A 27,793-nucleotide genomic window follows, 5' to 3' on the forward strand; every position below is an offset into this window, starting at 1 on the left:
TATATTCAACTAAATGTCAGCCTGCTTCTAATAGCCTTTTCAATCTATTATCTTGCAGGGTGAAATCCACCCCACCCTGCTCACAACTAGTGCCAGATCAGTGCTCTTAGTTAGTTAATCCAGGTGTACATTTTGCTGCCTTTCTGCAATTAAAAGAACTAAATCTCATACAACTTAAAAAAAAATCCTGCTTCATTATATCCAGCGTTCTCTTTAGGCAGAGGTTTGAGGAAATACAAAGAATTATCATTCCTGTTATCATATGCCAAAGGAAAAAGAAGGAAAAAACCAAACCTGATTCCACATGGTTGGCTAATAAGACAATTACCAGTAAGGTAGATTTTCTTATTATTTTTCAATCCTTATATAAAGCATAAATCATGGCACTGAAAGGGGAAAAAGAAGTCATGTTGAACTTTTAAGGAACGTTTCACATGAAGTCGAGAGATACGTACGCTGCTCAGCAGGGCCCGCCCCTGCTTTCATAGCCTCCTTCTGCCGCGACAGTAATTCTCTTTCTTCTTGGATCTGCTGTTGCTCTGCTTCTAGTTCTTGTAATCTACTACCTGCACATAACAACTCCTGCTCAAGACGATCTATTATATCAGTTTTTTCCTGAATTTGCCTTTCAAAAAGTGTTTTCTCATCTGCATAGCCATCAATGACACCTATAAATAAAATTAACAAGGAATGGTTATTATTTCAAATTTTGCTATTACATATTTATATTAAAAAAAGGTGTACTGTCAGCAAATTTCAAATCATTTCAAAAAAAAATAAATCATTTCACCTTTTAAAAACCTTAAATCAATTTGCTGCTGCTGATAGTAGCAACTATAATATGTTCAATACAGTATTCTTATTAGCCATTGTGTTTAAATATGAAATTTCTCTGAATTTTCTATTACTTGTTATGCTAATTTATCACATCATGTTGGTGTAACATATTTTATTAAAGAGATAGGTTCCTGGAAAGCTTAATATAAATCAAATGCCTGTGAACTGAATCACATTTTAAATATACTAGAGAAAGTTGACACTTAAAGTGATTCTAGAAGCCTATCACCCACAATAGCATGGTATGATATAAATAGCGTGGGGCTTCAGAGGCTTAAAGCCTGGATCAGCATTTAAAGGTGACTTCGAACAATTTATTAGTATCTCTGTTCCAGTTCCCTCATCTTTAAATGAAAAGAGCTGTCTTAGGATGGAGGGATTATGGTAACAACTCACCATCATTCACTTTTGTATTCTGTATAATTTTAAATACTTTCATATAATTCTATTAAGTACTTTCATAACTAAAAACTATATATAGTTTTAAAAGCTGCTTAGAGGAATTTTGAAGACAAGCTACAACTATTTTTCAGTGCTCATTTGAAATTAAAAGTAGATTGCTGGTTTCCAAACTTGGCTTGCACCAAAATCTATTTTTAGACTGGAAATTTCTCCATCCTCAATAGCCAACAGCAGGGTACTCACTCTCGGCCTTACTGAGCTCCACAGCCAGCTGTTCTCTGGCCCTGGACTCCTCATGAAGGCGCTCTCGCAACTCGTCTTGGCACTTAAGGGACTCAGTCACTTCTTGTTTCTGTCTAAATGACTCACGCATCAATTCTGTCTGTGTAACTTTTGCATGTTCCAGCTAAACAAAGAGGGAAAGTATATGAAGGAAGACAGAGTGTTAAGAATATCAGTGCCATTCTCTATTAAAGCTTTTAAAAAAATTTTTAATGAAAATAAAGATATACTGTTGAACTGTAGTCATTTAATATTTCTAGTGCATGCTAATATTAGTAGATAGCGCAGTTCAGTAGACACATTAGCTGTGCACAAGAAATGTATACAGAGATATATTCTAACTTTACTCAACATAAATAATTGCTTCTTACTGTTAGTACCTGCTTTCTCTGTTTTTACTGAAACAACTATAAGGGGGAAAATTGAGCTCAAGTGTTTCTAGTACTTAATATTAACATTATTAAATTTAAAAAAATTTACCACAGCATTTTAAAATTTACCATAGAAAATAGATTTTAGAGTTACTAAACAAGGCTTTTGGTGGTAACTTTTCGTTGTTGGATAAATCAGTATCCAACCAGCGTGGAACTAGTCTTGTTTTAAATTTTATCATTCATAACTTATTTGAAAATAATATGAACATACATTTAAGAGTCATAATGGGAAATTAAATACATTTTAATCACAAAATATTTTCTAAAATATCTCTAGTAATATGCTATTACCTCAACAAAGATAAAATTCATATATATATATTTTTTACTTTTGACTGGCAAAAGATTACTTTCCTTTAATGTGGATAACCAGTACATATTAATTTTTAATATTAAAAAGTGGCCATAAAACATGAACTATTTATATACAGCATGCTTCTGCACTTAGAGTCAATATTTAAAAAATAAATCAACTGCTTCCCCATGTAATTTTTTTCTGTACATTATAAAATGGCTGCCTGGTAAATACATGAATCTCCAAGAGTTCACAGCTCTAACTAACTAGGATATGAGTTTTTTCCTTCTTCAAATTTACTATACAAATACACTTACAACAAAATAAATACTTCCTTTAGAAAAAAATTTAAAGTTTGTGTCTATATTCTATCTCTTGACAAGGTATAAAATTTCATTAAAATGCATGTAAATATTACAGTAAAGCCTACAAGAAATATTAGGAACTTCAGTTTTACAAAGCAAAACAAAAAGTTGGCAGGGACTCAAATGCAGTAGATCTAGCAAACAAACTTCACTTATTATGGCAGAGAGCACCAATACCCTACTGGAATAAGAGAGTCTTTCAAATATTTATGTAAACATTGTAAATGTTAAAAAATCTCTTCTATCTAGGTAAGGTACAGTTTATTCCTAATATTTATACAATACCTACACCTAATAATGTGAAATATATAAAAATATCATATTCAATATTCTCAAATAATAATTTAAAACCTACATTAGAAATACTTATAAACAATCAGTAAATATTTTGTCACTCTAATATATAAAAGCTTCAGGGGAGGTAACGAAACTATTCTGAAAGCATCTGAAATATAAGGTAGTACATCGTTAAAGCCATGAAAGTCATTAAAAGGGCTGAATAACTTGGAGTAAATCATTCACAACATTTAAAAGTCAAATGAACCTGAAAGACTAACTATGCTAAATACCCTGAACACTGTTAATAATATACATTTCACATAAAAAGTAGAAAAAGGTATTTTTTCACAGGATTAGTAGGCATATTAAATATAAGTTTCTTAGGCAGTTAGCAAAAAAACCTGAAATTAGAATCCAGGCTTTCTTTTTTCGTTTCTGGAACTAGAGCCATTATGCCAAATGATTGGCTCAATGACAATTCACTTAGCTATTTTAGGTATGAGAATGCCTATTCCCTCAAATACAACCAGCCTGCTTTTACTAAAGATTGGCATCATAAACACAGAGAAGTAAGATTCTTAAGGACAAGCAGGATCTCTTTAAATAGCTTGTCTGGCGTGGCAGAACTGAAATATTATCTCATTTAGCTTTATGTAATTAAACACATTGCCAAGTTGGGGCTTGTGGACGAAATTTTGCCCTTCAATACATTAATCATTACAGGATGAATGAACCACACAACAGGAAAAGAAGATTCTATTCCATTTACCCTTACCAAAGACATTTAAAGTTCATTTCTCATTATAGCTTTTTTCACTAAATATATAAAAAACTGAAAGCATAAAACTATAAAAAAACCAAATTTTTATACTTACTGAATAAGGAGGGGTAGGCAGGGAAATTTTAGAAATAAGCTTTAATATGTGCCCATTTCTTTTATGAATAATATGAAAAATAGAAGTATTAATAATTACGGAGTTATTTTCATCCAAATGTTCACACAGAGGAAAAGGATGTGGTAATGGTACACGGGATTCAACCTCATAAATGTCTTCATCTTGTTCTTCCAACCACGAATCACTAAGTTTGACAGTTGCCAAATAGGTCTTGTACGAATCCATTCTAGAAGTTGTAGCCGCTAATTTTCCTCATTTGCTTTACCAGTTTTCCACTACACTAAAAAGTTCTGTTTACTTTATAAAGATATACCATAGCAGTATGAAAAATTTTCTTTGGCACTATCAAATAAACATAAAAATTAATTCATACAACTAAACAACAAAAGAAAAAAAACCCCACAAATAAGAAAAATTAGGTCCCCACCAGTCTTCAGCAAAACAAAACAAAGAAACCAGAACAAAACAAAAACAAAAACAAAACTAAAAGCAAGTAAACATGTTTTAAATTAGAATAATGACTAAAATGTTGAAGAATGAAAATATAAATATCTCATTAGCTAAGCAATAAGACTGCTCTCGCTATCAAATATGTCTGTGGAAGTAAAAGCCTTCCAAGTAAAACCTGGCAGGGAAAGTCAAGTTTGAAGTCTCCATAGCAGCAGCCTTAAGAATCGCAGTTGCAAAATTATTTCCCTTGTTCTTGCTGCTTCATTCAATGCTCTTCTGAACTGAGCTATTCAAACAGCCTCTCATGCTGAGCCAAAGGATTCTAGTCAGTGTCCCCTGAGGAAAGGTCAGAACACAGGGTGTGGTTTAATGCCTGTACCTATAGGTACACTGACAGGTGGAATCTGAATTAACACACCCACAAAAAAGCCTGCCTAACAGGATCCAAGTTCCACGTCAGAGCTCTGAAAAGGATATTTAGATAGTTTATAATGCTTCTAAGATAAGCTAGTGTTTTTCCATTCCATTAAAACATGTTTTAATTTAAAAATGTAAACTCAAAAAGGTCTGAATCCACATTATCAATCAGTTCTTCAACTATACCCAATAATTGTAACTCTTTCTGGAAAACTAAGTATTTCCTTTTGATATTTCCTTAAAATAACACCCATTCTTTTGAGCAGTCATTAAAACTAAATATAGATGGTTCGGTTATAACCTATTTCTACACTGAATTATTTACAGAGTAGTTGTTAAGGAAAAAAAAAACACCTCTTTTTAAAGCTGCATTGTATAATATACAATAGCTGATAATTATACCACTTAACCTACACTATGAACTCTGACTAAGACTTAAGAGCACAAGTTGTATATAATGGCCCTCTGGTACCTTGAGAAACCTCGACAATAGTGAATAAACCAGTTACTCAGAATTTGAAAAGCTGAACATGAAAGTTGTTTTAAATAAATGAAAAATCTTTCACTGTGGTGACTTTTCTCTACCCAGTAATTAAATATCCTTAACTCACAAAATCTTATCTGCTATGGGAAAATCCTACACTAAACCAAGCCTATCAACAAAAACCCATTTTTATGGCCACTTTCACTACACAAAATATCTTCAGAGGAGTCAATACCCAAATCCTTCACAGTTTGTTAATAATAGGAGAGAGAAAATGACATTTTTTACTGAAAGCTCAGAATCTATAGCAATATGGTTTGGGATGGTGGAAGAGCATTGCTGTCTAGAATTCCAGACAGTTCAGTTCAGATCAGTCACTCAGTCGTGTCCATTCTTTGTGACTCCATGAACCGCAGCACGCCAGGCCTTCCTGTCCATCACCAACTCCCGGAATCCACCAAAACCCATGTCCGTTCAGTCGGCGATGCCATGGAACAATCTCATCCTCTGTTCTCCCCTTCTACTCCTGCCCTCAATCTTTCCCAGTATCAGCGTCTTTCAAATGAGTCAGCTCTTCACATCAGGTGGCCAAAGTATTGGAGTTTCGGCTTCAGCATCAGTGCTTCCATGAACACCCAGGACTGATTTCCTTTAGGGTGGACTGGTTGGATGTCCTTGCAGTCCAAGGGACTCTCAAGAGTCCTCTCCAACACCACAGTTCAAAAGCATCAATTCTTGGGCGCTCAGCTTTCTTCACAGTCCAACTCTCACATCTACACATGACCACTGGAAAAACCATAGCCTTGACTAGACGGACCTTTGTTGGCAAAGTAATGTCTCTGCTTTTGAATATGCTGTCTAGGTTGATCATAACTTTCCTTCCAAGGAGTAAGCATCTTTTAATTTCATGGCTGTAATCACCATCTGCAGTGATTTCTGAGCCCAGAAATATAAAATTAGCCACTGTTTCCACTGTTTCTCCATCTATTTGCCATGAAGTGATGGGTCTGGATACCACGATCTTTGTGTTCTGAATGTTGAGCTTTAAGCCAACTTTTTCACTCTCCTCTTTCACTTTCGTCAAGAGGCTCTTTAGTTCTTCACATTCTGCCATCAGGGTGGTGTCATCTGAATATCTGAGGTTATTAATATTTTTAGCCGAAATCTTGATTCCAGCTTGTGCTTCTTCCAGTCCAGCGTTTCTCATGATGTACTCTGCATAGAAGTTAAATAAGTAGGGTGACAATATACAGCCTTGACATACTCCTTTTCCTTTTGGAACCAGTCTGTTGTTCTATGTCCAGTTCTACCTGTTGCTTCCTGACCTGCATACAGGTTTCTCAAGAGGCAGGTCAGGTGGTCTGGTATTCCCATCTCTTTCAGAATTTTCCACAGTTTGCCTGTGATCCACACAGGCAAAGACTTTGGCATAGTCAATAAAGCAGAAATAGATGTTTTTCTGGGACTCTCTTGCTTTTTCAATGATCCAGCAGATGTTGGCAATTTGATGTGCCTTTTCTAAAACCAGCTTAAACATCTGGAAGTTCACAGTTCACGTATTGCTGAAGTCTGGCTTGGACAATTTTGAGTATTACTTTACTAGTGTGTGAGATGAGCACAACTGTGCGGTAGTTGGAGCATTCTTTGGCATTGCCTTACTTGGGGATTGGAATGAAAACTGACCTTTTCCAGTCCTGTGGCCATTGCTGAGTTTTCCAAATTTGCTGGCATATTGAATGCAGCACTTTCACAGCATCATCTTTCAGGATTTGAAATAGCTCAACTGGAATTTCATCACCTCCACTAGCTTTGTTCGTAGTGATGCTTCCTAAGGCCCACTTGACTTCACTTTCCAGGATGTCTGGCTCTAGGTCAGTGATCACACCATCGTGATTATCTGGGTCATGAAGATCTTTTTTTGTACAGTTTTTCTGTGTATTCTTGCCACCTCTTCTTATCATCTTCTGCTTCTGTTAGGTCCCTACCATTTCTGTCCTTTATTGAGCCCATCTTTGCATGAAATGTTCCCTTGGTATCTCTAATTTTCTTGAAGAGATCTCTAGTCTTCCCCATTCTATTGCTTTCCTCTATTTCTTTGCTCTGATCACTGAGGAAGGCTTTCTTATGTCTCCTTGCTATTCTTTGGAACTCTGCATTCAAATGGGTATACTTTTCCTTTTCTCCTTTGCTTTTTGCTTCCCTTCTTTTCATAGCTATTTGTAAGGCTTCCTCAGACAGCCATTTTGCTGTTTTGCATTTCTTTTTCTTGGGGATGGTCTTGATTCCTATCTCCTGTACAATGTCACGAACCTCCATCCATAGTTCATCAGGCACTCTATCAGATCTAGTCCCTTAAATCTATTTCTCACTTTCACTGTATAGTCAGTCATAAGGGATTTGATTTAGGTCATACCTGAATGGTCTAGTGGTTTTCTCCACTTTCTTCAATTTCAGTCTGAATTTGGCAATAAGGAGTTCATGATCTGAGCCACAGTCAGCTCCTGGTCTTGTTTTTGCTGACTGAATAGAGCTTCTCCATCTTTGGCTGCAAAGAATATAATCAATCTGATTTTGGTGTCGACCATCTGGTGATGTCCATGTGTAGAGTCTTCTCTTGTGTTGCTGGAAGAGGGTGTTTGTTATGACCAGTGCGTTCTCTTGGCAGAACTCTATTGGCCTTTGCCATGCTTTATTCTACACTCCAAGGCCAAATTTGCCTGTTACACCAGGTGTTTCTTGACTTCCTACTTTTGCATTCCAGTCCCCTATAATGAAAAGGACATCTTTTTTGGGTGTTAGTTCTAGAAGGTCTTGTAGGTCTTCTTAGAACCGTGCAACTTCAGCTTCTTCAGTGTTACTGGTCTGTCTATGCCCCAAATGACCAGTTCCAGACGAGGTAATGACAAATTCCTATTCATTATGACTTCGTATATGAGGGTTCCAGTAAGTTTTGAGAAGACACTTTAACGTGCAGCTAAATCTGACTTTCTTGGGGCTTCAGCAGTTACAAAATCATCAATATCCTAGATTTTCAGCTTTATGAACTGGCTGGATCCTTGCTCAGCATTTCAAATACCTCTCAAAATACTCTTTCTCAGTTCTTTCTGCAAATTAAAGTTTACTTTGATAATCTGGTGTCCAATTTCTCTTATTTGAAGCAAGAAAAAAAAAAAAAACCCTGAAAGTAAGACATATCCTTTTATAAATAGAAATATTTAGGTCAAGGCAAGAACTAACTACAAAGAAAAAAGAGAAAAGCTAGGAGAAAGAAACCTCAAAAAAGCAGCAGATTAGGATGACTCAGAATGGGGTAAACAGCCCTCACAACAAGAGTACATTAACTGATGGCATAATTCATGTTCAGTAAGGTGACCCTGAAATAAAATAATTCAAATAACAGTATGTTTGTAAGAGAGTGCCAAACAGCTCTCCTCCAAACAGCATATTAACGGATGGTATATTACATATATTGATGTTCAGATAGGTTACCTGAATTGGAATAATTGAAATAATATATTCTTTTTCTTGAAATTTTAGAAAGCACAAAACACCTTTTGCAATCTAAAACAGTTCAAATAACTTTAATTATTAAGAGGCCACCCTTTTAATTTTCTAGACTAGCTCATTATTCCCTGGTTTCAGGTAATCAAGATTTGCAATATATGTTTGAAGGCTATTAATTTGTGGAACAGAGTTATGTTTAGCTTTAACTGTACAACGTCAAGCCATTTAACTTTTTTTCCCCAGAAATATTTGTCTCAACTTGTAAAAGACTTCTGTTGCTCTCCTTTGTATTTATTTTATTTTTCTAAGTTATTTAAGAGAGACTAAGTCCTGGCTACAATACCCTGACACGCACAACAGGAGCAACACCTAACAGCAAATGTATTTCAACACTTTAGTACAGCTTATTTTAAAACATAACAAAATGTTTTGTTTTTTTGTCATAACAAAATGACAAAACAAAATCTTAACAGTACTACTGTTTCATCCTCAGAAAAAGGCTCCTCTTTGGAGAAAATATAGAAACATGCACCTTAAATTCCATCATTCTAAAAAATGATTATAAGTTCATGAGAGTTGCCTATAATAAAAATCTTTCTTTGGTAGTAAATCCCTCATCATTCATTGTTTTCTTCTAACACCGAAATGAATCTCTTGGTAAATAATGTCCTATGGCTCTAAACTACCTCTGGATTCTAGAAAAGTTTAATTGCTAAAAGACTATTTCCACAGAACAGACTGATTCCTATTTGTACTTGATCCAAAAATCAAGAATCTGAAACCACACTCTCATAGATAACTTTTCTGCAGAACCACAATGAGACTACTAAATAAAGACAAGCTTAAAGAGGTTAACTTTCTAAGGGCTTGAGAGTAATCTCTCAGCACGTTTACTCCTAGTCCAACAAAAGCTATCCCAACCTGGGGCTTCCCTGGTGGTCCGGTGGTTAAGACTCCATGCTCCCAAAGCAGAGGGGGCTGGTTCAATCCTGGTCAAGGAACTAAGACCCCACATGCTGCACAGCATGGCCCCAAACCAAAACCAAATCAAGACTACACTTTAACACAGATGATTAAAAACAAAAACAAAGTTATCCTAACCAATAGGAACTATAATAGGTTGAATACAAGCCTGAATATACGTACGGTAGCCTGTCTCGGGAAAAGAGAAGTGAAATCCATCCCAGAAGATATATTATTATATAGATTTGGACATACCATGGGGCAAATCACTTGTGAAATCTAATACATAAAGTAAAACATTCCTCACAGATACTATGAAATCAGACCATAAAGGTAGATATCCTGATACTTCATAAGGAAAATGATTACTTATTATTTTATTAAAGCAAGATACATCTATGGAACGTTAGTGAAAGTGAAAATGTTAGTTACTCAGGTATATCCAACTCTTTGCAACTCCATGGACTACAGCCTGCCAGCTTCCTCTGTCCATGGGATTCTCCAGGCAAGAACACTGGAGTGGGTTGCCGGGCCCTCCTCCAGGGGATCTTCCCAACCCAGGGATTGAACCCAGGTCTCCCACACTGCGGGCATATTCTTTACTGTCTGAGTCACCTGCGAACTCCATGAAACCTAGTGTACCCTCCAAACTTAAAGCTAAGTATAAGGCTTAATTACGATTTTCCAGTAAAGTTATATAAAACCAAGCCAGTTTTTAAAAAAAAAAGGAAAGAAAGAACCTTGAATATTTGAAAATATTTACTTATACTATCGGGCGTTTTCATTGAAACTCCTCCCCAACTCCAAACAAAAGCCCACAATCCCAGACAATAATGTCTCTCGCCATCCTAAAGGCAGTTTAATCCCTCTGACCCAAAGGCCACGTGTGCCCCTTGTGTTCTGGATTCCGTCCTCTCCCACCCCAAGGATCTGCTTCACAAGGCCCATCCCCTCCAACCTGCACATTCAACTTTTCCATGGCTACTCAATATAAACATGAACCGTAGAAAAAGCATCCTGCCCCTTTCAACTGTTCTGTTTTCTTCACAGCCAGATGTCATGAAATTGCTATCTCTATTTCTTCAACTCCATTTCTGTAACTGGCTGAATTGTGAATTCCTCCTCTATCAATGCCACAAAACTGTTCTCCTGAAGGCCACTGATGACACCTATATTGAAATATCCAATGGACACTAAATTCTCAGCATTCATTACCTTTCCATGGTATCTGACATTTACACAAAATCACTCCTCATCTGGCTTTTAAGACACTATTCTCTAAAAACAAAACAAAACAAAGACATTATTCTCTTGATTTTCCTTGCTCATTCTCTCAATCTCTTTTGTAGATTGATATACCTTGATTCCCTTTTAAATCTCAGCACTCTACCAGCACAAAAATTTAGTTCTCCACACTCTTCAAAACCATAATTTCAAATGTCTTTAAAGGTGACGCCAACTTCTAATCTAGTCTCCCGAACTCTAGACTCTAGAGAGTATCTTTTCCCTCTATGCACTCTAAAACTGCACTCATTCTTCATTTCTTTTGTAAACCCCATCTCAGTAAATGAAATACCCCGATAACAGCCGGTCAAGGATCAGCTTGTGGTTTCTTTCCTCTTCCGTTCCTTATGCCCCACATCCAACGTCACACCAATTTCTATCAAATTCAACTTCCTGCAAGCTTTGAGATCACTTCCCTCTTGTCCTAACTTGATTTCTACCCTCTTCACTTGGAGTATTTTAAGAGTCTCCTGTTTCTGCACATCCAGCCTCTCTCCTCACTCTTTTCCAGCCCATCCATCCACCACATGCTACTAGAGGAAATCCCTGTACAAAAACAAATCTCAGAGTATTTCCTACCAAAAATATTTCAGTGATTCCCCACATTTTTCAGCATAAACTTAAAACTTTTCTACTCTACCCTCAAGGGACACTGTGGCTGCAAGGCTTGACCGCTGCAAGCCTTCTACCCTCTGCTGCCCACATTCCATCCTGGGTGTTCTTAACACAAAATGACCCACTATCCTCAAACACACCATGCTGGCTTATGCCAACATGTGATGCCCTTGACACAAATTTTCTTCTTGACTTATCCACTAAGTTTCTACTAGGAAGTCTTTTTCTTAAAAAACTCATTTTCCCTTGAATTATGATTTGGCCTTCATTACTTCATGCAAAAATGGGCTCAACAAAGGACAGAAATGGTAGGGACCTAACAGAAGCAGAAGATATTAAGAGGTGGCAAGAATACACAGAAGAACTGTACAAAAGAAATCTTCATGACCCAGATAATCACCATGGTGTGATCACTCACCTACAGCCAGACATCCTGGAATGTGAAATCAAGGGGGCCTTAGGAAGCATCACTACAAACAAAGCTAGTGGAGGTGATAGAATTTCAGTTGAGCTATTTCAAGTCCTAAAAGATGATGTTGTGAAAGTGCTGCACTCGATATGCCAGCAAATTTGGAAAACTCAGCAGTGGCCACAGGACTGGAAAAGGTCAGTTTTCATTCCAATCCCCAAGTAAGGCAATGCCAAAGAATGCTCAGACTACCGCACAACTGCACTCATCTCACACGCTAGTAAAGTAATGCTCAAAATTTTCCAAGCCAGGCTTCAGCAATACGTGAACTGTGAACTTCCAGATGTTCAGGTTTTAGAAAAGGCAGAGGAATCAGAGATCAAATTGCCAACATCCGCTGGATCATCATAAAAGCAAGAGAGTTCCAGAAAACATTTCTTTCTGCTTTACTGACTATGCCAAAGCTTTTGCCTGTGTGGATCACAATAAACTGTGGAAAATTCTGAAAGAGATGGGAATACCAGACCACCTGACCTGTCTCTTGAGAAACCTATATGCAGGTCAGGAAGCAACAGTTAGAACTGGACATAGAACAACAGGCTGGTTCCAAATAGGAAAAGGAGTACGTAAAGGCTGTATATTGTCACCCTGCTTATTTAATTTATATGCAGAGTACATCATGAGAAACGCTGGGCTGGGAGAAGCACAAGCTGGAATCAAGATTGCTAGGAGAAATATCAATAACCTCAGATATGCAGATGACACCACCCTTACGGCAGAAAGTGAAGAAGAACTAAACAGCCTCTTGATGAAAGTGAAAGAGGAAAGTGAAAAAGTTGGCTTAAAGCTCAACATTCAGAACACAAACATCATGGCATCTGGACCCATCACTTCATGGCAAACAGATGGGGAAACAGTGGAAACAGTGGCTGACTTTATTTCTGGGGGCTCCAAAATCACTGCAGATTGTGACTGCAGCCATGAAATTAAAAGACGCTTACTCCTTGGAAGGAAAGTTATGACCAACCTAGATAGCATATTCAAAAGCAGAGACATTACTTTGCCAACAAAGGTCCGTTTAGTCAAAGCTATGGTTTTTTCCAGTGGTCATGTATGGATGTGAAAGTTGGACTATAAAGAAAGCTGAGCGCCAAAGAATTGATGCTTTTGAACTGTGGTGTTGGAGAAGACTCTTGAGAGTCCCTTGGATTGCAAGGACATCCAACCAGTCCATCCTAAAGGAGATCAGTCCTGAATATTCATTGGAACTGGAAGGACTGATGCTGAAGCTGAAACGCCAATACTTTGGCAACCTGATGCAAAGAGCTGACTCATTGGAAAAGACCCTGATGTTGGGAAAGATTGAGGGCAGGAGGGAAGGGGACGACAGAGGATGAGATGGTTGGATGGCATCACCAACTCAATGGACATGAGTTTGGGTAAAGTCCAGGAGTTGGTGATGGACAGGGCATGCTGCAGTTCATGGGATCGCAGAGTTGGACACGACTGAGCGACTGAATTGACTGACTGACTGACTTCAGTAAAATTGCTCTTGTCAAGTAAGCAAGGTGCTCCCTTCAACCACCTGCATTAGATTTTAGAATCCACTCCTCAGGCTGTAAGTTGACCTGTCAGCATTAACTGACAGAATGATTCACTCCTTTCATTTCTAAAGGTCAGAAAAAGTGCCAGTCAAGAGCATGGACTCTGAAGTCAGTCTGCTAAGTCACTTCAATCGTGTCCGACTCTGTGCGACCCCAGAGATGGCAGCCCAGCAGGATCCCCCACCCCTGGGATTCTCCAGGCAAAAACACTGGAGTGGGTTGCCATTTCCTTCTCCAATTGAAGTCAGTCTGCCTGGGTTCAATTTCTAACTTACACCCACCTTATAAGCCTGGGCAAGTTCTCTGGTTTCTATGCTTCTGCCCTGCACCCCTCCATCCCCTCAGTCTCTACTTAACAAGGTGGTCAAAGTGATCTTTTTGAAAAATATAAGTTAGATCAGTTACTGAAAAAATATCTGGTGACCCAAAGCTGGAAACAATCTGTATGTCCTCTGGATAAACAAACCGGTTCACACTCCTCGGCTCTCAAAAGAAACAAACTATTAACACACGTAGATGAATCCCACGTGGGTTTTGTTAAGACAGTGAAAGCAGAGCCAAAGAATGCATAGTGCATGACTTCATTCATGACACTCTGGGAAAGGCAAAGTTATAGGCACAGAAAGTAGCTAACAGTGTCAAGAACAGGAGGTGGAGGAGGGGCTGAGTGTAAAAGACTGGAGGAGCACCAGGAAGTTTTGGGGAGATGGAACTATTTTTTATAATGTCTGTAGTTACATAACACTACGCATCTGTCACAACCAAAAGAATTGTCTACACACAAAATGAAATTTACTGTATGTAAAATTTAAAAAAAATTAACCAAAGTGTCAGGGAACCCAAAATGGAATAAAAACTGTAACAAATGATCATAATTGTATTAAAAATGGATAACAAACCCACACTTCAGGGGCAGGGAGAAAAGATTTAACCTAAAATACTCTGAAAAACAGTACTTTCTTTACTGTAAGGCTAAAGACGAAAAAAGTCAGTCACTTCAGTTCAGTCATTCAGTCATGTCTGACTCTTTGTGACCTCATGGACTGCAGCATGCCAGGCTTCCCTGTCCATCACCGACTTCCGGAGCTTGCTCAAACTCATGTCCGTTGAGTTGGGATGCCATCCAACCATCTTATGAAAAAAAATACTATTGTACTCTAGCCAGTAAAACTGTTTTTCCCAGGGGTATAGGTTAGCAACCGCAAAATTACTTTATGGGTATATATGGGTATGAAATTACTTTATGGGTATACATGGTTAACAAATAAGTAAAACTACTATCGATCATGAGAGCCTGGTCTCTCATCTTTGGAGAACAAAGTTACAAAGGAAAGGGGAAAGGACAGAAAGAATGCTGTGGTGGTAGTGGAGGTATCAGAATGAACTTATACCTTTATTATATATACAAACAGATACAGAAAAAAAATAGATGCCAACTGTTTTTCAAACTGTCTGCTGAGAGGACCATGACACCTTACTAACAACAAGCACATATAGCACCCAGGCCTTGGTTTCAAAGCATCATCCTCTAATAAAGGGAACTTCTAATAAAATAAAACTTCCTTGGAGAAGGGGCTGATTCCAGGACTGGGGCAGGGAAAATACGAGATGGGCCTGGAGACTGTGATAGTGCAAATGTTCAAAGGAGGAAGCACTATGGAAGTGCCCACAAGCCAACCTGAAGGACTTCTTCACGTCAAAGCTAGAACAGAACTATTACAGAATTTGATTACAGATAACCCATTGAAAAAATTAATAGCTATGAGTCCACACGAGGCCTGATTAGTTAAAATAAATGTGAGTGAAGAAATAGCTCTTACAGAAAAATTCCAATCAATAAATGATGAATGATGATAGAAAATCACCACTAGAACATCACAGGAACAATGGTACAGGCAAGATCTACCAATGGATGGTAAGACTAGTGGGTGGAAGTTTAAAGAGTTAAAGAGAAATAGGATATCTGCATGGTATCAAAGTACCTCCCCCCAAATATTTATTAATTACAAGAGGAAAATAATAACAGAATGAAGAAACCCAGCAGATACCACAAGTAATTGAGATTAACACCACTAGTTGTAAGACATATGCCTTTAAATTTGATACACAGAGAAAGGCACATTCCTCCTGTGGTATTCTTGTTAAATGCATAAGCTTCATGTAATCATGAGAAAATATCAGACAAAATCAAATCAAGGGACATTCTACTAAGTAACTGGCTAGTTCTTCTCAAATGTCAAGGTCATGCAAGGCAAAGCAAGATTTAGGAACAGTCAGTCTGGAGAAGAAGACATGACAGTCAATGCATGGTGGGATTCTGGAATAGATCCTAGAACAGGAAAGGACAGTAGCAGGAAAACTGGTAAAATCCAAACAGCTTATAGTTTATAGTGATGCACCACTTTCCATTTCTAAGTTTTGATAATTACAGTATGGTTACACAAGATGTTAACATTAGGGAAAATTGAGTGAAAAGCACATGGGAACACTTGGTACTTTTTCTTTTCTGTAAGTCTAAAATTATTTCAAGGGCTTCCCTGATGGGTCAGTGGTTAAAGAGTCTGCCTGCCAATGCAGGAGACACGGGTTCAATCCCTGATCAGGGAAGGTCTCACACGATGTGGAGCAACTAAGCCACAACCACTGAGCCACAGTGAGAAGCCTGTGCACGGCAAAGAGAGTAGCTCCTATTGCCACAACTAGAGAAAAGTCTTCACCGCAACAACAACCCAGCATGGCCAAGAATAAACAAAAAAAAATTTTTAATTATAAAAAATAAAATTACTTAAAAATAATAAGTTAAAAAATTGAACCCAAAGACTCCACATCTCATTATGAATTAAATTCCAGGTTCCATGTGGTCCAGTCCCCAGGTATCACTCTGACCTTGGCTCCCACACTTCTCCCATTCTTCTTGTTTGAGCTGCATGGCTTCTGTCGACCATAAAGAGAACCAGCACCGGACCACTTCAGGGCCTATACTCACTACTCCTTTGCCTGAAACATTCTTTCCCAACTTACCTACCGGCTGTCTCTGCTTGACTATCACATTACCAGAGAGGTCATCCTTAACTTTCCTCTGTAAAATGTGCTCTCCCCCATCACGCTCTATCTCCTCTATTTTAGTTTTCTTCACAGCAGGTATCCCCATCTGGCATACAATGTTTATTTATCATCAGGCTCCAGCAGTATATCGTTAGCTCTATGAGACTAGAGACTTTGTACATGTTGTTCAATGCTGTACCCCCAGCATCTGGAAGAGCAACTGTTACATACGAGGTGCTCAATAATGATGAATGAGTGACTCTTCTCAAAGCATCAAGCCCTCCAGTAAGCTTTACTTGTTCTCACCTCACCCTAAACTTTCAGATGCTGCTCTCTTTTTTCTAGTCTCAGGGTACCCTATGCAGAGCTATTTTCCTGAAAGTCTCTTTCACTGCAAAAAGGCACCATAGCAGTTTCAGCTCTGTTTTAGATTTTTATGACAAGTTAAAAAAAAAACAAGATAAAAGGGAAATATTCCATTATGAAGAAGAATCAAATAATGCCTCATTAAAAGAAAAATGGAATACTAGTCATTTCACAAAGAGAACTATCCATTATTTTGGAGTTAAAATAATTGGTAAAAATATTCATCATGTTCAAAATAATTTTAGGTATTAATGAGAATATCATGAAGTCAATGTCTTTAAACATCTCTCATGGAAAAGCAGTAACTAAACTAAATTTAAAGAAAAATTTTCAAAGTTTCCATTCCCACTGCCTTAAAAATGTAATTCATCTAAGAAATATTTGATTTTTATATCAAATGTCAACAGCTACTTCAATTTTTTTATATAACAGGTTATTAGTAGAACACTTCAGAATTCTGCGAGAATAATGCGGATATGATAATAATAATTCCTAGGTCAGTGGTTCTCAAACTTTAGTCTGTATCGGTGTCACCTAAAGGACTTGTGAAAACACAGGTTTTGGGGGCTCCATTACTCAGTAAGGCTCGGGCAGGGCCTGAGAATTTACACTTCGAACAAGTCTTTAGTGATGCTTGTGTTGCTACTCTGGAGACTGCACACTGAGAACTGCTTACTGATCTAGGCAAAATTTCTGTGCTCTACTCAGTGATTCTGTAACTAAAAAGATACAAAAAAACCTACATGACATATCGCTGTTTTAGTACTTAACAAATTGAGAATAACCAGGATCCTAATGCACCTCAAAGGGCTCGCCCTGGTCACATAAAGTTTATTTGATAAGTTGTAATCTTAGCCTGGGAAACAGTGCTTCAGGTGGATCTCCGTTGACAGTGTTAATGGATTATGGGAACATTTCTCTTCAGTAGCCTGAAAGAACAAGTCCAACCACTCATCACTTCTGATTTATTTACCCGGGTTTATTTACCCACAGAGCTTGTCAAATGCCAAATATATTGCATTAACTAGACTATCCATAAATTACAATGGGTATCAGGTAGTAGCAAAAGTATTAACAGAGCTCAAGACTGTGGTCAAAGAATTAAAAGTATTAACAGCTGTTTTCATGTTTTATCTTTTCATAAAAGATAATCAGAGAAATTAAATACCAATGTGGCTGAAATAAACAAGAAAAAAAAAAAAGAAGGATGATGTGGAAATTCAGTACAGAATTATCTCTACTACACAACTTCACAGAATAAAATAAATAATTATGATGCATACGCATTCAAGCATTAGAAGTGCTGAAAAACAACAGCTGAAAATGCTCAAAGTGGCGCGGCTGATTCAGTGGAGGAGCACGTTGTTCAGGTGGCTTACACATAAGCTCTCTAAAAGACAGCCAAATCCAGCACTTACACTAATTTTGTTAAAGACTTCAAAAGATATCAAAACATGGTAGAAAATACGTATTTTTAAATTGCAGCTGCATTCATAATTTCAATGCTTGGTCTTGAGTTGGCTACACCTGAGGCTGATGAAAAATGCAACAAACATAATTCTTTGATAGAAAAGTATAGTTTAATGTCTTGGCAAGTTAGTAACACAGTGAGGCTGGTTTTAATTGATGCCATTTCCTTAACGGCGGCAACTCAGGATGTTGAGAATGAAAAGTAACTCATTGTGATTATCTTGAAGATGGGACACCTATCATTCTTTGTGTAAATAGTCATCCTTTCTGTTTGTAAATATACAAAGATTTGAGTTTTCAGGAATACCACACGTTTTTTAGTTCTTTGTGGATGCTCAGGAAAATTTATAAGTTATTGAAATAAAGGTTTTTCAATCCTTATGTAAAGTGAGCTTCAGAAAAACAAGAAATTACCCAAACATAACAATTTCTTCTATACTATGTTTATATCTTCAGAATTTATGTATGAAAACACTTCTGAGACCTACTTAATTGCACATGAGTACTTTAGTTGGCTCAGACAATCAAGGTACAATCCAGAAGTTTATCAGTAGATACATGATGATATATTCCACTGGCCAATCAGTAAATTCTCACTGCAATGTGTGGTAATGTTAGGATTCTTCTGCTCTCAAAGATAGAGCCCACACTCTGTCACAGAAGAAAATTTAGACTGTGTTCCAACAAAGAAGAATGAATCTGAGAAAACTCTAATAGCTGAAAACTATTAGGAGGTTAAATATTTTATTGGAAATATATATTGCTTTGATAATGCCTTCTTAGTTTAATGCCAGTAGCAAATTACCAAGAGGGAAAAAAAAAAGAATAATGGATTGATAATGATGTTAACCAAACAGTAGGTGGTTAACAAATTATTTCAACGGTCACCAAATAAGAGATGACTCAAAAATGGTGTATAATCACTGACTTAACATAAAAAGAAATGAATCTTTGATACATCTAATAGTCAATGCTGCTGCAGAAACAGAATGATTTCTTGAAGGAAAAAAGTGGCACCAATGGAGCCCAAACATCAGCAGAAACAAGAGATCAAACATATTCTTTCAACTTCTCACCTTTTGTTTTAAATGCACGTGGATTCAGAACACGCTGAATAAAGATATCAGTGAAAAAAATGTTAATAATACCGGCCCTGCAGCTGATGACAATGAGGCACTCACCTGATTGACAAGAGAGCTATGATTCTACAGGTAAATTAAATATTTAAAAAATAAGTGAAATCTCTTCATTTTAAAACAGCACATAATTTTAAAAATTCTGCATAGAGTACTTAAGAGACACTTATACAGGGTATAAACATTTTATAGACAGAAGAAACTGCAAGTTAAGGTATAAATACAATGGTATATATTCTTAAAAGTTCTATGAAAATAATACTTTAAGGTAGAAACTGCCCCTCATTCTAATTACCTACAAAGGTAGTAAAGTGAGGTATTCTAATCATATTTGTGAAAAGAATGCAAAAATCACGAAGGAGTTGTGGGCCTGATTTGTTGTATTTAACAGTACTGTTATGACATGTGTGAGCAGATGGTTTATTTTAGAGATTCCTTATACTATTCCTTCAAATAAATATATATATTATAATGGAATATTTCATACAATGGTAAAGTTAAAACCTCTTTTGATGTCAAAAAGGTATGTGTAGTAAGAGTCTAGAAAAATCTGAAAATTAAAACATTGAATTTTAGAATTTAAGATTCCATCAGTATATTATATTAACCCTTACCATTTGAAAACAAGACTAGTGATACCAGTATTGGTTGTCACAAAAACTACAAATTATTAAAGGGGAACCAAACTAGATTCCTGTGAGACAGAGGAGAGGAAACATTTAGCCGTAGTTCCTGAGCTTAAAAGAAAACCTACTTCCAACTCGGTGTATATTAGCAATACGAGGAGGTTACCTGACTACTAGTTTCACTTATGGCTTCCAGGAGCTTTTCAACTGCTGCTTGTAGTCGAGAGCTGATATTCAGCATCAGTTCTTCATTTTCAGGGTCTATTTCAGGCCCAGTGAAGCCACTCCTCGCGAGCCGCTGTGACAGCTCTGTCCCTTCCTCAGCTGCTTTGGACCACATGCTACTGTCACTTCCAGAATAAGGTATAGATTCATCTGTAATCAGAATTATTTTGAAGGTATAAATAAAGTACAAGGAATCATTTTAGTAAAAAAACAAAAGTATAAAATAAAATCAAATTAAAACTTGAAATCACTGGAATGAAAGTGTTATTAAGATAACACTGTAACAAAACAAAATAGGCAAATTCAGAACGCAGTATTATTTGATGACCTACCAGGTATAAGAATGGGAAGAATAATGCTATGCTAATAGGGCTTTGCATAAATTAATACTTGAGAGTTAGTAGTTTTCCTTTGATAAAAAGTTTTAAAATATCTTTCAACAGATATTTACTAAATGCCCACCGTGCAGGGTTTACTAAGTAATGGAGATGTATAGGTGGCAAGATGTGGCTCCTACCCTCAAGGACATTACACACAAGGGCAATAAGAGAACAAATATTCACACAACAACATAAAAAGAAAACACGGTACAATGGGATATTCCAAGTGTATGGAAAGATGGAAGTCTTGATTCTGTATGGAGAAAACACTCTGATTTCTGAGCACTATCCTGGGCAGCACCGCCTGCTTGGCTAGACAGTAAAAGGGACTAAGACCTTTCTGTAACTGGTTACTCCCAGGTGGCTCGGTGGGTAAAGAATCTGCCTGCAATGCAGGAGACACAGGAGACATGGATTCATGAAGACCCCCTGGAAGAGGGCAAGGCAACCCCCTCCAGTATTCACACCTGGAGCATCCCATGGGCAGAGGAAGCTGGAGGGCTATGGGTCCATAGCGTTGCAAAGATTCGGACACGACTGAAGCAACTGTGCATGCAGAACGCATACCAGGAAGAGGTTAGACTAATAAACAGTTCTAATTTAAACTATGGCCTTATGTTTCCACGCTAGTCTTTTTTCTTATGTAAAGAAAACTGAGTTTACATGGGCAGAGATAAAGCTTTGGAAGTGCTTTCTCTAAACTGAAATAAAAGCATAGGTTATTTATCGCTTCCATGGAATACTGTACTCATCTGTGGCAGCTTGCTACAATCGAACAATGAAATTTCCTGAAGAGGAACTATCTATTCTTTTATTAACGTGTACCACATATTTATCAGTAACTGCGCAAAGTTAACAAATTAAAAGCAGAAGAAATTTAAATTTTCAAGGTACTTGGAATAAATATTCAGTTTGATACAATCACCCAGGAGAATAAAAGCTATTCTTTAAAATGTTTTGCTACAATAGCTGGTGCCATATGGAAGTCTCTCAATCTCAAGCAGTAAAAATATCAGATGCAATTTCAGATACAAGATCTGAAATCAGCACAATTCAACATTCTCTAAGTACCTTCTCTGTATAAGTCACTGGCTGAAGAATCCACAACTGTATACCAGAAAATGACTTAAAATGTTTGCTATTATATAGTGGTGGTGGTTTAGTCACTAAGTTGTGTCTGACTCTTGCTCTTACATGTGCTGTGTGCTTAGTTGCTCAGCAAAAGTTGACAAATTTACTTTTAACTTCATGGCTGCGGTCACCATCTGCAGTGATTTTGGAGCCCAAGAAAATAAAGTCTGTCACTGTTTCCCCATCGCTGTTTCCCCATCAGATGCCATGATCTTCATCTCTTGAATGTTGAGTTTTAAGCCAGCTTTTTCACTCTCCTCTTTCACTTTCATCAAGAAGCTCTTTAGATACTTTTCGGTTTCTGCCATAAGGGTGGTGTCTCTGCATATCTGAGGTTACTGGTATTTTTCCCAGCAATCTGGATTCCAGCTTGTGCTTCATCCAGCCCAGCATTTTACATGATGTACTCTGCATATAAGTTAAATAAGCATGGTGACAATACACAGCCTTTACGAACTCCTTTCCCAATTTGGAACCAGTCCGTTGTTCCATGTCTGGTTCTACCTGTTGCTTCTTGACCTGCATACAGATTTCTCAAGAGGCAGGTCAGGTGGTCTGGTATTCCCATCTCTTGGAAGAATTTTCCACAGTTTGTTGTGATCCACAGTCAAACGCTTTGGTGTAGTCAATAAAGTAGAAGTAGATGTTTTTCTGGAACTCTCTTGCTTTTCCTATGATCCAACGGATGTTGTCAACTGGATCTCTGGTTCCTCTGCTTTTTCTAAATCGAGCTTGAACCAGTTCTTGGTTGATGTACTGTTGAAGCCTCACTTGGAGAATTTTGAGCATTACATTGCTGGCATGTGAGATGAGTGCAATTGTGTGGTAGTTTGAACATTCTTTGGCATTGCCTTTCTTTGGAATTGGAGTGAAAACTGACCTTTTCTAGTCCTGTGGCCACTGCTGGGTTTTCCAAATTTGCTGGCACACTGAGTGCAACACTTCAACAGCATTTAAAGTAGGAAGTCAAGAGATACCTGGAGTAACAGGCAAGTTTGGCCTTGTAGTACAAAATGAAGTAGGGCAAAGGCTAACAGACTTTTGCCAAGAGAACACACTGGTTATGGCAAATACCCTTTTCCAACAACACAAGAGAAGACTCTACACATGGACATCACCAGATGGTCAATAATGAAATATTGATAATAGTCTTTGCAGCCGAATGGAGAAGCTCTACACAGTCAGCAAAAACAAGACCGGGAGCTGACTGTGGCTCAGATCATGAACTCCATATTGCAAAATTCGTACTTAAATTGAAGAAAGTAGGGAAAACCACTAGACCATTCAGGTATGACCTACATCAAATCCCTTATGACTATACAGTGGAAGAGACAAATAGATTCAAGGGATTAGATCTGATAGAGTGCCTGAAGAACTATGGACAGAGATTCATGACACTGCAAAGGAGGTGGTGATCAAATAAAAACTGAATGTATTGATAATAGGGACTAACAGTTTATAAATATTCATGAGTTCAAAATTACCTTAGAATTCAAAATGAGTTCAGATATTGTACAATGTATACTACAAAGTCACTAAAGTTAATGTAGCCTAAAAAATGAATGATATTTTTGATGAAGCAAGAAATATTAATAGCTTACAATTGGTTACATATATTGGAAAAATACATATATCACATATTTAGCTGAGGAAGTAAAAGCATTCTAGTGATATTTTCTTTTAATGGATACAGAGAATTTAGCAAATCTGAGGTAAGATCATGGTCTGATATGATGATAAGGCTTTGTGGAGTCAAAGAACGTGGAGAAGCAAGAATGAGGTAGGACAGAGAGCTGAGAAAGGGTAGCTAAAAGTAGGCTGGATCCAAGTTGTGAATGGCCTTATGTTTTAAGACACTGGGGGCTTTGTTATTCATAATGGAGAAGTATATAATTTTTTGAATAAGAGTATCAATTCTATGAACCAGGAAGCAAGCTGTATCAATGCAGAAGGAGGGGTTAGAAAAGAAGAGTCTGGTTAGAGAGCTATTTCAATTGTCCAGATGAGAAATGATAAAGATGGACCAGGGCTGGTTACAGCCTGGAAAAAACTGGAATGTGTAAGACAACGAAGAAAGAAAAGCAGTAAAAGAAGACTGAGTTTTTCCAGCTTAGATGACTTTCAGATGACAGAAGAGTCTTTAGCAGAAATACTAAAAAGCATGAAAATATTAAATAATAAAAAACATGAAAAAAGGATTAGTCTGAACTGCTAATGGGCTACATGGAGGAGAGACAATAGACAATAACGTTTGGAAATTTGGGAGTCATTTGTAGAAAGGTGCCATAATCTTAGTTTTCTGAATGTTTAGCTTTAAGCCAACTTTTCACTCTCCTCTTTCACTTTCATCAAGAGGCTTTTTAGTTCCTCTTCACTTTCTGCCATGAGGGTGGTGTCATCTGCATATCTAAGGTTATTGGTATTTCTCCCGGCAATCTTGATTCCAGCTTGTGCTTCCTCCAGCCCAGTGTTTCTCATGATGTACTCTGCATATAAGTTAAATAAGCAGGGTGACAATATGCAGCCTTGACGTACTCCTTTTCCTATTTGGAACCAGTATGTTGTTCCATGTCCAGTTCTAACTATTGCTTACTGACCTGCATACAGGTTTCTCAAGAGGCAGGTCAGGTGGTCTGGTATTCCCATCTCTTTCAGAATTTTCCACAGTTTATTGCGATCCACACAGGCAAAGGCTTTGGCATAGTCAATAAAGCAGAAATAGATGTTTTTTCTGAACTCTCTTGCTTTTTCCATGATCCAGCGGATGTTGGCAATTTGATCTCTGGTTCCTCTGCCTTTTCTAAAACCACCTTGAACAATCTGGAAGTTCACGGTTCACATATTGCTGAAGCCTGGCTTGGAGAATTTTGAGCATTACTTTACTAGCGTGTGAGATGAGTGCAATTGTGCGGTAGTTTGAGCATTCTTTGGCATTGCCTTACTTGGGGACTAGAATGAAAACTGACCTTTTCCAGTCCTGTGGCCATTGCTGAGTTTTCCAAATTTGCTGGCATATTTGAGTGCAGCACTTTCACAGCATCATCTTTCAGAATTTGAAATAGCTCAACTGGAATTCCATCACCTCCACTAGCTTTGTTCATAGTGATGCTTCATAAGGCCCACTTGACTTCACTTTCCAAGATGTCTGACTCTAGGTGAGTGATCACACCATCGTGATTATCTGGGTCGTGAAGATCTTTTTCGTATAGTTTTTCTGTGTATTCTTGCCACCTCTTCTTATTATCTTCTGCTTCTGTTAGGTCCCTACCATTTCTGTCCTTTATTGAGCCCATCTTTGCATGAAATGTTCCCTTGGTATCTCTAATTTTCTTGAAGAGATCTCTAGTCTTCCCCATTCTATTGTTTTCCTCTGTTTCCTTTCATTGATCGCTGAGGAAGGCTTTCTTATGTCTCCTTGCTATTCTTTGGAACTCTGTATTCAAATGGGTATACCTTTTCTTTTCTCCTTTGCTTTTCACTTCTCTTCTTTTCACAGCTATTTGTAAGGCCTCCTCAGACAGCCATTTTGCCTTTTTGTATTTCTTTTTCTTGGGGATGGTCTTGATTCCTGTCTCCTGTACAATGTCACAAACCTCCATCCATAGTTCATCAGGCACTCTGTCTATCAAATCTAGTCCCTTAAATCTATTTCTCACTTCTACTGTATAATCATAAGGGATTTGACTTAGGTCATACCTGAATGGTCTAGTGGTTTTCCCTATTTTCTTCAATTTCAGTCTGAATTTGGAAATAAGGAGTTCCTGATCTGAGCCACAGTCAGCTCCCGGTCTTGTTTTTGCTGACTGTATAGAGCTTCTCCATCTTTGGCTGCAAAGAACATAATCTGATTTCGGTGTTGACCATCTGGTGATGTCCATGTGTACGGTCTTCTCTTGTGTTGTTGGAAGAGGGTGGTTGCTATGACCAGTGCGTTCTCTTGGCAGTACTCTATTAACCTTTGCCCTGCCTCATTCTGTACTCCAATGCCAAATGTGCCTGTTACTCCAGGTGTTTCTTGACTTTCTGCTTTTGCATCACTTCATGGCAAATAGATGGGGAAACAGTGGACACAGTGGCTGACTTTATTTTTCTGGGTTCAAAAATCACCACTGATGATGATTGCAGCCATGAAATTAAGACTCTTGCTCCTTGGAAGGAAAGTTATGACCAACATGATTAGCATATTCAAAAGCAGAGACATTACTTTGCCAACAAAGGTCCGTCTAGTCAAGGCTATGGTTTTTCCAGTGGTCATGTATGGATGTGAGAGTTAGACTATAAAGAAAGCTGAGCACTGAAGAATTGATGCTTTTAAACTGTGGTGTTGGAGAAGACTCTTGAGAATCCCTTGGACTGCAAGGAGATCCAACCAGTCCATCCTAAAGGAGATCAGTCCTGGGTGTTCATTGGAAGGACTGATGTTGAAGCTGAAACTCCAATACTTTGGCCACCTGATGCGAAGAGCTGACTCATTTGAAAAGACCCTGATGTTGGGAAAGATTGAGGGCAGGAGGAGAAGGGGACGACAGAGGATGAGATGGTTGGATGGCATCACCGACTTGATGGACATGGGTTTGGGTGGACTCCGGGAGTTGGTGATGGACAGGGAGGCCTGGCGTGCTGTGGTTCACGGGGTCGCAAAGAGCCAGACGTGACTGAGCGACTGAACTGAACTGTAGAAAGGTGAGAGGTGAACCTTGGAAGAAGATACATTTACTCAGGTGCAATATGTAGTGAGAGAAGGACAAATAGTTGGCATCTCTGTATAGAATAAGCCAACAAAAAAATCTCTGTAAAAAAAATTCAGAGAAAGACAGGAGCAAGATGTTCCAGGAGACAAGGAGACAACATTTTAAAAAGAGAATTCAATAATCCTGTCTGTCTAAAAAGTCAAACAGGACAAGAACTGAGATGCTACTGGATCTATCAATTGGAAGGTCACTGCTGTCCACAGGGAAAGCAGCTTTGATACTATACAAACAGAAACCCAAGCTGTTAGAAGCAAGAGTTGGTTTGATCTCTCATAGTGTTTGTTGTGCTTTATCTTCAGGAGAGCGCAAAGTTGAGAAAAATCATTTTTTCTGTAATATTATGAAGATACCAGCAAGTTTTATGGTCTAAAGAAGAAATCAGTTGTAAGGAAAAAAACTGAAGATACTATATATAACACTGGAGCAACTGTCAAACACAAAATACAAAGGATATATTAAAAAAGTGGCTTATAAAAAGCCACTGAATGTTAATTTTTTAATGGGTAATAAAAATATATTAAAGTATCTAATAAAGATGAAAATGTGAACCAGCTTAATGTACTTTACTGATGACATTTTGAAGATATAAACACACAAAGATAATCTCAGTGTGTTCCAATGAAGATATAGAACTTTGTTTAGTCCAATGAAATAAAGGAATGAGAACAATATCAAACTTGTATTTATAATAACTAGTGTTTGGAAGGAAAAATATAAATTGGCAGGGCAATTTCATTAAACGCCAGTAGAATTCTCAGAATGATCAATTTGATGAACAGAATCATGATTTCAGACTGGCCAAACCACTCAGACCTGTATCTGAAACATGGTAGATGATAGTTATACAAAAAGTCTTTGGTCATTCATTCTGTGGATTACACCATGTTCATTCTATAGAGATAGCAATCAGCTTCTCAGTTTAAGCAGGGCCTATGATAGGATCGGAAAAGGCAATGGCACCCCACTCCAGTACTCTTGCCTGGAAAATCCCATGGATGGAGGAGTCTGGTAGGCTGCAGTCCATGGGGTCACTAAGAGTTGGACACGACTGAGTGACTTCACTTTCACTTTTCACTTTCACGCGTTGGAGAAGGAAATGGCAACCCACTCCAGTGTTCTTGCCTGGAGAATCCCAGGGACGGG

At 37.8% G+C, this 27,793-nt stretch overlaps 1 protein-coding gene across 7 annotated transcripts in view; it reads right to left on the reverse strand.

Moving 5' to 3' along the window:
• AKAP9 (A-kinase anchoring protein 9) overlaps window positions 1-27,793 on the reverse strand; it is a 165,384-nt gene that overhangs the window by 44,587 nt on the left and 93,004 nt on the right. For all 7 annotated transcript variants that reach the window (XR_003510874.1, XM_027540209.1, XM_027540208.1 and 4 more), the window contains 3 exons: window positions 20,330-20,538; window positions 1,483-1,645; window positions 456-668 (listed from right to left, as the gene is read on the reverse strand). Coding sequence is in view for 6 of the 7 variants with exons in the window: in XM_027540209.1 (XP_027396010.1) it covers window positions 456-668; window positions 1,483-1,645; window positions 20,330-20,538 (585 nt within the window). In the remaining variant the exon portion in view is untranslated. The remainder of the gene's footprint in view (window positions 1-455; window positions 669-1,482; window positions 1,646-20,329; window positions 20,539-27,793) is intronic.

Source organism: Bos indicus x Bos taurus, chromosome 4 (assembly GCF_003369695.1).
Source record: "Bos indicus x Bos taurus breed Angus x Brahman F1 hybrid chromosome 4, Bos_hybrid_MaternalHap_v2.0, whole genome shotgun sequence".
NCBI classification, from domain to species: domain Eukaryota; kingdom Metazoa; phylum Chordata; class Mammalia; order Artiodactyla; family Bovidae; genus Bos; species Bos indicus x Bos taurus.